A 14,378-nucleotide genomic window follows, 5' to 3' on the forward strand; every position below is an offset into this window, starting at 1 on the left:
AGAGTCCCCAGGTGGTGGAAACTTTTTGGAAAGATTAAGATTAGGTGTGCTTTGAGGTTTCAAAAGTCCACCATCCCATTCCATTTCCTTCTCTTCATTCCCTCCATCCCCTTTGCTTGGGCATAGAGTTTATTTAGTGGGTATTGGGAAGGGTATCAGGATAAAGGAATTATTGATGGAAGAGATAAATAGAGGAGGGGTGAGGTAGGGAGAGAAGGGGAAGGGGGAAGAAAGACAGGGGAGAGGCAGTAGATCAGCTTGCCTCAGTGGGAAGGTGGGGTAATTGGGAGGTGGGGGAGTTTGTCTCTTAAAGGGACAGGGTCCCATGTGGCAGGGAAGGCCAGCAGAACGATAACACTTGGTATCCAGCAAATGGATGGAACAAAAGTCAGCACCCCAACCTTTCCCCCCCCCCATGTGTTTGCCTGTATGTGTGTCTGTGTGAGGGTGTCGGATCCTCTGGAACTACAGCCAGTTGTGAGCTGCCATGTGGATGCTGGGAATTGAACCCAGGTTCTCTGGAGGAGCAGTCAGTGCTCTTAACACCCGAGTCATCTCTCCAGCCCCATATTTTTTGTTATTGTTGTTCTTTTTTCAGCAACCCAGATTTAACATTAACATAACTCTTCCTGTTCGGGGTTATCATTCTGACTTTGTTTTGTAATTTATTTTTACAGTTGTTTGTGTGTGCATGATTGTGCACACCTGTACTACATTGTAAGCATCTGTGAGAAGGCAGTTTTTATGAGTTGGCTTTCTTTTCCTGGGATTGAATCCAGTCTTTCGTTTGTTTGTTTTTCAGACAAGGTTTCTCTGCATAGTCCTGTCTGTCCTGGAGCTCACTCTGTAGACCAGGCTGGCCTCAAACTCACTGATATCCACCTGTCTCTACCTCCCAAGTTCTGGGATTAAAGGCGTGTGCCACTGCCTGGCTCAGGCTCAGTCTTAGCAGCAAGCACATATACCCACTTAGCCATCTTGCCCACTTGGACAGATCTATTTTGGAATCAACAAATTTTGGTATCAACAAATGCATAGATCTCTCCCAGAAACATATATATTCACTGAACGTTATAAACTATTACTAAATGGATTTGGGTTGTGTCTTAGTTACCATTGCTGTGGTGAAACACCACAACCAAAGGCAGTTTGGGGTGGGGTGGGGGATTTATTTGGCTTACACTTCCACAGCACTGTTCATCATTAAAGAAAGTCAGGGCAAGAACTCCAACAGGACAAGAACCAGGAGGCAGGAGCTGATGCAGAGGCCATGGAGGGGAGCTGCTTACTGGCTTGTTTCTCATGGTTTGCTTGGGGGTTTTCTTATAGAACCAAGGACCAGCACCCGCCATGGGCTGGGCCCTTCCCATCCCCATCAATCACTAATTGAGAAAATGCCTTACAGCTGGATCTTATGGAGGCATTTTCTCAATTGAGTTACCGTCCTTTCAGATGACTCTGGCTTTTGTCAAGTTGACATCAAACTAGCCAGCTCCGTCCAAACTTTCAAGGGCTGCCTAGTCCCAGAGTGGCTCTAAAATCGAGGGACTCTGACGAGTTAAAAGGGGAAGAGGCCATCACTGACAAGACCACTTAGTCAGTAGGCAGCACTGTTTCAGCTGGCTGGGAGCTGCAGCTGGAGTGATCGAGTCAGGGTTAATGTCAGGGGAGCCCTGCGAGCTCCCAGACCCCGCCACTCTTCTTGATTCGTAGCTGTGGGTCCCCAGATATTAATGTTCGAGGATGCAGAGACACCTGAACCCGGAGACCCCCAGCCTTCGGCTAACCCTGGAGCTTGGGATTCTTCCTGCCTCCTCCCCGCGGTGGAAGATGTGGGTGTGGTCCTGACGCAAAGCCTGGGAACAGCCCTCCAGGGGCCCAAGGGGCAGGGGAGGGACGACTCTGGGCAGGCCCTGACTGACGTCCGAAAACCTTTGCTTGTGTCAGAAAAGCACAGGGCTACCTGCCGATCCGTGTGAGGCTTCCCCCGACTGCACCGCGAAACCACGACCACCACGGGGCCTCCTGGGGCAGCTTGTAGGGTCAGTCTAGACCTCGGGGACGCAGACCTCTGACCCCCAAGGCCCCGCCCTCAGAGGCCCCACCCACCCTGCCGCCCGTCTCCTCCTTCGGTCTCCGCCCTATGAGGTCAGGGCCCGGCCCCGTCTCGCCTAGGCCACGCCCACCACACCGCCACGGCCCCGCCCACGGGGAGAGAGGCTCACCCACGAGATCAAGGCCCCGCCCTCCGCACCGCCCACGCGCTAAGGTTGTGGCCCCGCCCAGACACCCCGAAGACTCCTCCCCTCGCCGAGGGCCTGCCTCCGGGTCCCGCCCCATCTCGAGGCCCCGCCTTCCGGCCCCGCCCCCAGCCGCCTAGTTCCCGGGAGTGGCGGCGCTGGGCTGAGGTGCGGCGCTTCCTCCGCGGGCTGCCGTAGCGCTGAGCCGCTGTCTCCCGCAGCCGACTGGTCCACACGCCCGCCGCCGAGCTCCACGGCCGCCCGTAAGTCTCATCTCCGCCGGCCCGGGAGCGGCGGATGCGCAGGGCTCGGGCGGCGGCAGGGCTGCTGCACTGCGGGTACGGCCGCGCGTGGGTGTGGGCTTCAGCCCCGGCCTTCTGCGGCTGGGCAGGGTCCCTGCGAACCGGCCTCCGGCCGCAGGTGGAGGTCGGGCGGCCACCCCTCTCCGCCCAGCGGTCCCAGGGCGGTACCAAAAGCTCAGCCTTTGTCGGGCAGGGCTTCCCGGTTCCCCAATGGACTCCCAGCTTCCGTGCGTGTGCACCAGCCGGCCTGGCCTTGCGCCTGCGGATGAGCCGCCGAGGTTGTCACCCGGTGACAACAGTCTCCCTCTCAGGAAACCTGTCTAGGGTTGTCCAGGACACCCCACATTTAAAAGCCATTCCTGTGAAGCGTCAGGTGTCTTGCTTTTATTTTCCAGTGCCATTTGGTCTCACTCTGAAAGGCCGAATTCAAAACTGGGCCAGTTGGTGAAGAGGGTTGATGTGCTGTAGACGCAGGGACATTATTATCTACAGGTAAATGGGAAGGCTCCTGTTTGTCGGTTGTTACTGTGTTCGCCTGACTCCTTCCTTGTACGCATATTTACAATCGACTTCCGGATTTGGCAGATGGTTTGGGGTTTTCACTTGAGCTAAGGAATTAGGAATGGGTACGGTGAGGGAGCCCCCACTGATGCTTTCTGTGGTAAGGTTAATGAGTCAGGGGTGCCTGTGTGTATGCCTGTTCCTTTGTGTATAATCGTTTGTATTCTACGTAGCACACACTCTGCTAACTGAGCTGCCCCACTCACAAAGGTGTCCAGGACATCTTGCAAGAAGAGCAGTGTAGAGTTTGACCTGGTCATTCTCGCACCTTGTATAACAGATTCCCGCTGAACTGAGCCCTAATCCTATAATTCCTGATAGTCCCATCTTTTGGCAGGAATGCCCCTCGTGAAACCCCAGTGTGCTTCCTAAGTGAAAGATGTATTGAACTGACACAGAAGCTGTGTAGTTTTGTAATTCCCCGTGCCCCATATTTTGAAGGTGTTTTAAACAGCTTGGATGAGTAATTTCTGAGCATCTTAGCCGTGCTGTTACACCAGCTAGCCCTTCCTTCTGGCATCAGACCATAACAGAGAGCTGCACCTGCTGCCTTCATCCGTGGCTGAGAGCAGCCTGGTATTTGCTCCTGAACACTGATCTTATCAGTGATGGCTCTCTTCCTGGTAACACAGGAGTCCCCACCTGTGTTCATAGTTGGGCTTCCTCTTCCCTTTCTTCTCGCCCAAATCAGACTCTGGTGCGTCTATGTCTGTCAAACTTTGAGTTTCATTTCTCAGAAAAGACCATTTTATTTTTGAGGCAAAGTCTCTCCTTGAAGCCTAGAGCCCAGATTAGGCTATGGACAGAGAACCCCCGTGGTAGGATGACAAGTGTGTGCCCCCACCACATCTGACCTTTTTATATGAGTTCTGGGGATGCAGTTCAGGTCCTGAGCACCTTTCCTGACTGAGCCATCTCCTCAGCCCAGACTGGATACTCCAGGCCACGTCACACAAATGCCAGTCTACAGAATCCTCCTGTAAGATTCTGCCCAATTCAGCTGCGATTATCTAAGTAGTTCCTCTGTTAGTCCTGCTCAAGTTCTTTCCCTCGTTCTGGGACACTCAGTAAACAAACTGCACATAGGATATTTCAGGACTGCAGTGATGTTGGGAGTTCAGACTGGAAATTCTTTACAGGAAAAAAAAGTGCTCAGCTATAGACTTTGCGGTTGTAGGAACTTCGTAGACTTGGCAAATTAAACCACTGCCCCCAGATCATCACCTTTTTGTTTGTTTCCACAAAGCGTGAAGCCTGTTATTTCAGAGAAAGCTTACAGGTCCTCCTGAGAGTGAAATTGCAGATTGATTTGCATAGCGCAGCTCTGTGGTAGGATGAGTCTCTCTGAGAACATGCCCCTGCGGTGGAGGCAGCAGAGGATGGAGCCTCATAGATTGGCATCTGTGTGGAGAGAGGGCACTTACCTTACAGGAGGATTCTGTAGGCTGGCATCTGTGTGGAGAGAACACTTACCTTACAGGAGGATTCTGTAGGCTGGCATCTGTGTGGAGAGAGCGCGCTTACCTTACAGGAGGATTCTGTAGGCTGGCATCTGTGTGGAGAGAGGGCACTTACTTACCTTACAGGAGGATTCTGGGAGAGCTGTGTGAGAATGTGGTGGGTGGGAGAAGAATGGGAATGGGGGACCTGCGGGGAGCAGGGGGCTTGCACTGCAGGACAGCAGGACTTGGGTTGAGTATGGCAGGCCAAGGGAAGGAAGAAATCTAGAGCAACATGCCTGGCCACATAGGGGCCACTTTCTGCAAAGTGGGAAAATGAGGGACGAGTGTGCTGAGCGGATGGAATTCAGAGTTTAGGTTAGTTTTTTTTTTTTTTTTTTTTGATTTTTCGAGACAGGGTTTCTTAGGTTAGTTTTTAAAAGTGTTAATTTGGGTATAATTTACAGACTGCAGAATTCACCAGGTGTATAATTCAGCAATTTTTGGAGATTTACAGGGTTTTGCAGTGATTGCCAGAACCTCATTTCGGTGACCTCAAATGACCCTATCGCTGTTTGTTTCTGGTCTACCCCAGGCACCCCCTAACCTGCTTACCATCACGAGAGGCTTGCACGCCTTGGGTATTTCATACAAATGAAGTCATACCATAGATGATCTTGCTTGGCTAGCTGTTTTCATGAAGCTTATATTTTCTCCCCCCCCCCACCACCACCCCCAGCCCCACCGCATCTCATGTCCTCCTCCCTGCCGTCTACCTATGTCTGTCTGTCATGAGCCCCAGGATCATGTATCTTAGGTTGAACTCGTAACTCTCTTGCCTTCCTGCCTGGTACTGTGATCATAGGCATGCTCTCCACATCTGGCCCAGAGTCAGGTTGCTGGTCCCTGTAACAAGCACTTTTCCCTGCTGAGCCGTCTAGCCAGCCCTCTTACCTGGTTTTTGTGAAGACTATTCCCAGTCTCCTCATTTAGTTGTAGAGGATTGAATTACTAAGTGAACCTTTCTGGTTGAAAGCACACACATCCTTAGGTTTGTGATGGAAGGGCCCTTCTGCGTTCAGAATTAGCAGCCAGCTGTAGGATGTGATTTTGCTAGTTTCTCTCCTAGAGTTAATGTTGTCCGTTAGGCCGATCTGGTCCTAGCATCCTTGCCTCTTTCTACCCAGCGCACTTGTGTCCCTCAGGACCCATAACAGTGGGAGCTCTGTATCTTTATTTACATTGCGCCTGGCCTAGGAGCCTTGTAAATATTTGAATTGGATTGCCTGGTGAGTCTGTGGACACAGGTCTCCAAGTTGGAGAGGACTTGTGCCTGGGAGCGGCTCCCTCATGTATTTTCCAATTTCCCCTGTAGACCCCTCCTTCAGTGCGAGAATGTAAGATGGACCCGGAGGAGCAGGAGCTGCTAAGCGACTACAGGTACAGAAGTTACTCCTCGGTGATCGAAAAGGCCTTAAGAAACTTCGAGTCCTCCAGCGAATGGGCGGATCTTATATCTTCACTTGGCAAGCTCAACAAGGTACGGGGCATTTCCTGTTTGGAAGGTGCGGAGGTGGGGCCAGAGTTGTCTTTTATTATGGTAAGGAATTTGTGAAGGTTAGAACACCTAGATAACAGAAAAGAGGAGCAACTAGAGTCTGTACCTCAGACTTACCACGGGTAGCACAACTCCACATGTAACTCTTCCAGCATCTTCTGAGCCCAGAACTCATCATCATCATGTTGGCTCTTATAGCGTTGATACAGTAGAGTGGCCTTTTTTTTTTTTTTTTTTTTTTTTTTTTTTTTTTTTTTTTTTTTTTTTTGAGACGGGGGTTTCTCTGTCTGTAGCCCCGGCTATCCTGGAAACTCAGAACAAGCTGGCCTCAAACTCAGTCCACCTGTCCCTACCTCCAAGTGCTAGGATTAAAGGTGTGCACACTACACCTGTCTGAGTGGCCTTTTCTTGATAAATCTGTGTACTGACAATTTTAAATTATTCAAAGATTATTCTGTGTCTGCTGAGAATTTTTCTGTTTCTTTTGTGCTGTAATTTTTGGGCTCTTTCGTTGCTGACTGGTAACTTCTAGAAGAATGGAAAGCTAACTAATTGTGTGAGTGTGTGTGTGTGTGTGTGTGTGTGCGCGCGCGAGTATACGAGTCTGTGAGTGTTTATGTGTTAGGGTATGCAGAAAGGGTTGTTGTCTGGAAAGACCCAAGCAGATCAAATGGAGCTCCAACTATGTCTGTAGGACTCATCTGTTGTGCCCAGCAGGAAGACCCCCGCAGAGATTCTTAGGCACACAGTGGGCTGCGAGCCCTCTCAGGCTGTCTGGCCAGCACTTGGGTTTGGAGCATGAGTGTCAGGTGAGAGAGTTGGAGGATTCCTTCTCCAGCTCTAGTCTGCAGGTCAGGGAACCCCAGAAAACCCCACTGAGGAGAGAGAGTGCTCCCTTTATCTTTCCCAGGCATGGACTGGGCAGTGAAGAACAAACAGTCTGAGCCTGGTACTCTGCCTAGGCAGCTGTGTCCCCCTCCCCATGTATCCACCCCAACACCCTCACTCTGAGGCCAGAAAGCAGTTCCCAGAGTGCTGGCCTGACACGCCTAAGGCCCTGGGCTCAGCTCCCAGCATAGGGTGTGTGTGGGGCTCGCAGCTCAGCCTGGCAGATGGCTGTGGGGCTCCAGTGAGATAGGGGGTTGCAGCTCATTGGCCAGGAAAGGCCTGGTTTCATGCGAGGCACGTTCACTTGCAAATGTCACAGCAGGCAGGTGCTCAATGGGATAGACAGATTTCTACTCCTGAGGGTTTTTAGGCGATACTGGAGCCTGAGGTTCCTTGGTTGGACAACCCCTGCCCAAGAGGGAAAAGGCTTGGCAGGTGACAGTTTTAGCCATCACATCCAAGAGAGCTAAGGCTTGCATAGCGGTCTGAAGGAAGTGTGTTCTGTTAACCGACTCTAGTACAGGAGAGTGGTGGCATTCCCAGATTTATTTCCAGAGAGGAAACTGGAGCCTGGGGAGCTAATCTATTACTGTGGGTATAGCTAAGACACCCTGGGGCCCTCTCTTTCTGCTGCCCTCCTGGTGTCCAGAGCTGTCCTGGTGCTGGATAGACGGTGTCTTGGACGTTTTGATAGGGCCTGGGACAGAGGCCGTGGAGGTGTATGGCATTCCCAGATTTATTTCCAGAGAGGAAACTGGAGCCTGGGGAGCTAATCTATTACTGTGGGTATAGCTAAGACACCCTGGGGCCCTCTCTTTCTGCTGCCCTCCTGGTGTCCAGAGCTGTCCTGGTGCTGGATAGACGGTGTCTTGGACGTTTTGATAGGGCCTGGGACAGAGGCCGTGGAGGTGTAACCATGGAGATGTGCAAAGGCTCCGCTGTAAACTCACCTGGCCCGGGTTTGCCGCCCTGAGTGGGGTGGAGCTGGAGTGGAGCCTGCAGGTTCCATCATATCTCTTGTCTTATTTCCATCCAAATGGTCCTCGACAAACGGTCCAAACCGGGAAGGACTGAATGCAGTCCCTAGCCCCTTATTTCCTAAGGATTATTCCCTGATATGACCCCTGCCAGTGGGATTACACTGGATAAAGGTTTAATTTGAAAGGTCACTTCTTGCTACAGATCTTACCCACAAAATCCCACCCTGTCGTTCGGGCAGTCTTGCTGCAGCCACCACCACTGCCGCCGCTCCCACCAAAAACAAGGTCTGGTGTTTCGTGCTTGGCCTGGGGCTTGCCTTTCTGCCCACCCTCCAGCCCACCCCCATGATGGTGCAGCGGTGTGCGTGGTGATAGCTGTTGAACCCAGGGCTTTACACCTGTGAGGCAGTGAAGCTGTAGCCCTAGACCTTTGATGACGTTTCTTCTTCTCTGCCACTATAATTAGGCCTAACCTGTGAGGCTAGGTTCAATCCCCAGTACTGTAGCATAAAAGAAAATAGAATACAATCAAAAGAGACTTGTGAAATAGCCTGACACCCAGCTCTGGCCAGGCCTGTGCACAGGCTCAGCCCGCGTTTCTGACCCCCAGAGCTCTGCTATTGTTAGGCTTTCCCTACATTTTCCTGCCCTTTGTCTAGGCAGCTTCTCCATGGAGAGTGGGCTGTGCCTTCTCAGGGCCAAGGAGCCCCACCCCGTTGCCCAAGTGAGGCCAGTGTGATTTTGTTGCCAGTAAACAGTATTAACTAACTTGTTCAGATCAAGTAGCCGTTAGGGTGGTGCTGAGTTGTATTTCTCAGAGCCCTCACTCTGGGTCCTCAGAATCTAACTGTATTCACAGATAGGCGCTTTGCAGGGATGGTCAGCCTGCAGTGGTGTGATTAGTGATGGCTGGACCCACTGAGAGGCACCCTTATCATAAGGAGAATGTCTAATGCCATCCTTGGGAGGCAGAGGCAGGTGGAACTCTTGAGTTAGACGGCAGCCTGGGCTATATAAGAGGTTTTAGGCCAGCCAGAAATATATAGTGAGATCTTGTCTCAAAAAAAAAAAAAAAAAAAAAAAAAAAAACAAGAAAACATCACAGAAAGGGGACATTTGAGCCAGGCCTGTTGGCTCAGGCCCGTAACCACAGCTACTCGGGAGGCTGAGACAAGAGGATGGCAGATTTAAGGACTGTCTGGACTACAGAGAGTCTAATGCCAGCTGGGCAATTTAGTGAGACCTTGGCCTGATGCATTAGAGAGAGGGCCGAGGGCTGTGGCTTAATGGTAGGACACTTGCCCGCCATGCATCAGGCCCTAGGCTCAGTCCCCAGTACTGAGAAAAAGAAGAGAGACTTGGACACAGACATAGACATGTATGGACAAGTGACACCATGTGTGTGAAAATGGGGCTCAGGACCCTGACGTCCAGGAAACACCCCGAACACAGCAGACTACCAGAGCAGCTGGGCCGTGGGGATCAATTATCGTCAGCTGGGCCGTGGGGATCGATTATTACCAGCGCTCATGAGTAGCCAGTGTCTGGTATCTGAAGTGTTAGGCGAGGGTGGCTTCAGCTTCTTTCTGTTACAGAACATCGTTTAGGCCACTTTGTGTGTGGTATTTGTTACAGCAGATTCATCCGAGGCTGCCAGACGCCACAGTAGACCAAACATCTGGATGCTGGGCTGTGGCAGCTGTGCAAAACACCCGCTCACATGGCATATGAGGCTTTATTGGTGGGACAGCAACCAGTATGATGTTGAGTCCTGAGCACTAGGAAGGAAAATTAAATGTGGGGCACGGGGGATGAAGGGCACAGTGACCGTTCTTCAACAGCATGGCTTGCTGCTAACATGATATTTGAGCAGAGGCCTGAGTGAGGGCTGTGACGTAGGTCTAAAGTATAGCTGGTTTAGAGAAAGGGGACTTCAGTTGTGGGGAGCAGGAAGACAGCTCCTGGGCAGGGACTTGGTTGACGGATCTAATAACCGTGGTGGCATCTGACAAAGAACATAAGATGCTCTTGGTTATCCGAATCTAAAGAAAATTACTTTGACAGTTAACACGCCAACAGCTAGGTGGGAGCATTCCTACTGTAGTCTTGAGCCGGGTCTGGCCCAGGCTGGCTTTGATCCTGCAACCCTCCTTGCTTAGCCTCCTGGGTACTGGGACTGAAGGTGTGTGCCACCATGCCTGGCTCTAGGTGGGGATTCTCTTTAGCGGAATTAGGGAGAAGCAGGGGTGGGGGTGGGGTGGTAAAAGGGCACCTCTGTCCCAGCCTGGCCATCCTCTGGAGGTGTCTGTACTGGTTGCCCCTTCTTTAAGTGTCTCTGCTGAGACCTCTGCTCAGATGAAACCAGAGCTCTTGACTTCAGGGCAGGCAGAAGAGTTGAGTCTGTGTGCAGCTGGGCTTAGGGAAAGGTTTTTGAGCAGATTTCAGCTGGGCATTAGAGAGAGAGAAAGAGAGAGGCACTGAAGAAAACGACAGTTTGTACCCCAGTGAGCTGCTCGGGAGAGGTTCTGTTCAAGTGTCTTGTAATGGCTGTCTGTGGTTTTGAAGTCAGATGGCTCCACAGGTTTCTGAGGAGCTCTCTCTAGGAAATGGGGTCTGAGGGTGGTTCCTGAGGTGTGCTGGACAGGACTGCAGTCTGATCGGACAAAAATCCAAGGCCACAGGAATTCAAGGGATCCTTACTATAGTAAGACACGGGAGTTAAAATATGTGTGGGCCATAAGCAAACTTCCTAATTTTGTTTGTGAGATTCTCAGGAAGTTTTGGGTTTTACAACTGAAAAGGAGTGAGGTCAAATTCAGGGTTGTATACCTTCTGGTGTTAAGAATGGTTGGGGTAATTTTAACATTTCTCTAGGAAATACCTCCATGGAGGAAGAACCCTATTTCTAGTTAGGCAGCCTCCACAGTGAACTTAGTAGTGTCTTATAGTAAGGGTTCCTTGAATTCCCAAAATTCCCTGTTCATCTGGCTCAAGACTTCAACTAGTCTCTGAATGGGGGCTCCCCTTCCTTCCTATGCCCCCTTTTTGTTCGTCTGATCTCGTAAGGATACCAGTGGCACTCCCTGAGGAAGATGCACCCCAGTGCCTCACTCTGTCCTAATGTCCTCTGGAATGGTCTCTCCACATGCAGTCCCTCTGGAAGGTATTGGCTATTAGGACTTCAGATAGAAATTAGTAGATCTGTCCTAACTCCAGATGTCCATCCACATCACAGTTCCAAAGCTCCTTCTCACCTACCAGTGGAGGCTGCCGCGTCCTTCAAGCCTTTTCAGTGCCTGTGACCTGGGAACTTCCTGGTCAGGCACCGGCTGCTCTCATAGCTTTCCTGATGACTTGAGCTCTGGCTGGGGCCCTTTAAGGAAGGACAGGTGGTGTTCAGCGGTTCTCTCCCGACCCTGAGCAGCTAAGCCTCACTCCTTACCCCTGCTGCCTGGGCCCTGAGAAGGGAGGTGATAAGATGCCCTCTCAGCCTGTGGCACCTGCCTGGAGCTATGCTTTATCTACTTGCTAGCGGCCATCTAATGCTCTCCACTGATAGAGATCAGCTCAAACCCCTGGTTCCGGTGTGTGGCAGCAGCTGCTGGATCCTGGTGTGTTGTGCCCAGCTCAGGGGTTCAGATGACAGCATGGCCCTTATCCAGATTACTGGGGCTGTGCTGAGACTCTGAGGGCATTGCTGATTCAGCTGCCCCGTGCAAGCTTCTCAAATATGACAAGGCTGAGGTGGATCTTTGAGATGAGCTTGCTGTCTGCAGAGGAGTCTGTTACACTTTCCAATTTGTGACCAAGATAGCCAATCTATTTTGTGTTTGCGTGAAAGAATTTGTAGTTTATCCTCTCCAGTCTGCTGGAGGTGTGGAAGTTGGCCAGGTTCACACAGACAAGTAACTCTCCTGTGACCGATAACAGAAGGACAGCAGTGTGTCATCCAGCAGAGTGGAGTTCAGGGTCCAGGAAAGAGACAGTGACTCAGTATTGCTCTGCCTAGAAAGGGTCCCCACTGGACAACCCCCAAGTGACTCTGGAGAAAGTGTCATTAGTAGGCAATTTAAGTTAAATAAGGTCATAGGATGGGCCCTTATCTGATAGGACTGTGGCCTTACAAGAGGAAGGAAAGACACCTTTCTCTTTGTCTGCTTTCCCCAAGCACTCCATGCAAAGACACAGCCAGAAGGCAAGCATCTGCAAGCCAGGAAGAACCCAAGTCACCCCCTGAGAGGTAAATTTGTGTTAAGAGAAACATTGTATAGTATTTGTAAACGTAGCCTAATCAGACAAAAAACATGGCTGCCTTTGGTCATGAGCACATGCTTTTGGTCATAAGCTGGTATTTTGGTTGTGAGCACCAACATTCAGGCTGGTATTTGAGTCCAATATAAACTGTCCTTTTTCGTGGGCCCCACATCTCCAGCCAAGCCGTATTGACACACAGTAGCCTGAATATTGTTCTACAAACCAAGTCTACCACTGAGCCGCAACACCAGCCCTACACGTATTCAGCGGGACATGATGGGTTTTGACTTGCTTACAACCCTGTGAGACCCTGGTCACCATCAAATTGTGTGTCTGTCACCTCCAGAAGTTCCTCTTGGCATTTCATATGCACGTCACCAGACAACTGTCTCCTTCCTCTCTGTCACTGTAGATGAGTGTGCATTTTAAAAAGTTTTATGTAAACAGGCTAGGTGTGGTGGTAATGGCTTGTGATCCCAGCAGCTAGGTGCTAGGTGCAGGAGACTCAAGAGTTCAAGGACAGCCTCCAGCTCCAGTGTGAGTTTAAGGTTAGCCTGGGCTACCTAAGACTGTCCTAAGGGTACTGATCTAGAATTGTATGAATGGACACGCCCTCTGTTTCTCCTGCTCTGGCCTCTCTCAGCGAAGCTATTCTGAAGGTTACCCAGCTGTAGATATTGATAATTCATTTACCTTGTGCTGCTGAGTAAGGGCCACAGATACACAGTTTGTGGATTCGTTTCCTGGTAATGGACAGTTGGGTTTCTTCCAATGGGTATGTGTTTTTATTTTATTTTTTTAATGATTTATTTGTGTGTCTATGTGAGGATCCCCTAGAACTGGAGTTACAACAGTTGAGAGCTGCTATGTGACTGCTAGGAATTGAGTCTGTGTCTCTGGAAGAGCAGCCAGTGCTCTTAACTGCTGAGCCATCTCTCCAGCCCCTGTTTTAGTTTGTTAAAGATTTATTTGTTTGTTTGTGTGCATGTGTGTGTATGTGTGTGTGTGCATGCACGTGTGTGTGTGTGTGTGTGTGTGTGTGTGTAGGTGCACATACCTGTGCTTGAGTGGAGGTCAGAAGCAGCTGGGATCACATGGAGTCACAGGCTTATTAACAAGGGTACTGGACTACAGACCCTGTTCCTCAGGATTTACAGCAAGTTCTTTGAGCTGCTGAGCCATCTCTGTGGCCACACCATTAATGTCTTTAGAGGCCACAAATGGTTTGGCACAGGGATGCACCGTTTTACATCCTGCCGTGTGTGGGAGCTGCAGCCCTTCCCTGTCCTCAACTCTTGGTGTGGGCAGACTTGAGCCGCTCTCCAGAGGGAACAGAGTAGAAGTTCACTGTGACTTTGACGTTTCCCACATGACAGACAATTAGAATGTTAGCGCGGGCCAATATAAATGGACAAAAACCACAAAGGCAGTTGTAAGAGCCTTTATTGTTGTATGGTGACAAATAATTGGAAGTAACCACGTCAGTCAGGGAGTGCCTTGAAGTGTACCTTGATGTGACCTTCAGATGAGGTAGACCAGTAGTCTGACAGGAGAACGGGCTCACGACAAGGGAAGGGACAGAAAAACAAATGGATTGTTCTACATAGCTCTCTCAGTCCTGCAGTGCACACGTGTGTGCACTCGCTCATACGTGCATGTGAGTGCAGGTTTCCCGGGAAGGTGTCAGGTCCCTCAGAGCTGAAGTTTGCAGCAGTTATGAGCTGCTCAGCATGAATACCAGGAACAGATCAGGCTCTTAGCCGCTGGGCACCTGTCCAGCCTACAACGTTTGGGAAGTTTTAAGGGCACATGTTTCTTCCACTCACATCTTCAGGCTCACTGAAAAATGCCCCTGGCTGAGCAGATGGCCCGACAGCCTTTGCTGCGGGAGACTGGGCAGGTGATCTCATTTGGCAGTGATTTTAACGGCAGGGCCTCTGGTGGTTCCCAGTGTCTCACCCTGCCCTCCCTCCGTGGCTTGTCTCAGTTTGTTCCTTAGTTGCTGTGTGTGTTATTTCAGTGGCTGATCAATATGTGAGGGGCTGGGCTGGAGAGATGGCTCAGAGGACAGACTGTTCCTGCTTCAGAGCATGAAACTCAGTTCCTAGCACTCAGCCAGGCAGCTCACAACCTCCTGTAACTCCAGCTCCAGAGGA

The 14,378-nt window shown here is 50.8% G+C and overlaps 1 protein-coding gene across 4 annotated transcripts in view; it reads left to right on the forward strand.

The window, feature by feature from the left end:
• Positions 1-14,378, forward strand: part of Dop1b (DOP1 leucine zipper like protein B) — a 110,067-nt gene that overhangs the window by 8,465 nt on the left and 87,224 nt on the right. Inside the window, exons 1-3 of one of the 4 annotated variants that reach the window (XM_050162057.1) lie at positions 2,367-2,503; positions 2,938-3,034; positions 5,918-6,082. In XM_050162057.1, the coding sequence (XP_050018014.1) occupies positions 5,945-6,082 (138 nt within the window). In that variant the 5' untranslated portion in view covers positions 2,367-2,503; positions 2,938-3,034; positions 5,918-5,944. Of the gene's footprint in view, positions 1-2,366; positions 2,579-2,937; positions 3,035-5,917; positions 6,083-14,378 lie in introns of those variants that run through there. The other 3 variants (XM_050162058.1, XM_050162059.1, XM_050162056.1) reach the window with 3 other exon arrangements.

This window comes from Alexandromys fortis, unplaced genomic scaffold (assembly GCF_014885135.2).
Source record: "Alexandromys fortis isolate MF-2015 unplaced genomic scaffold, M_Fortis_MF-2015_v1.1 scaffold_128, whole genome shotgun sequence".
In the NCBI taxonomy this organism is placed as follows: Eukaryota; Metazoa; Chordata; class Mammalia; order Rodentia; family Cricetidae; genus Alexandromys; species Alexandromys fortis.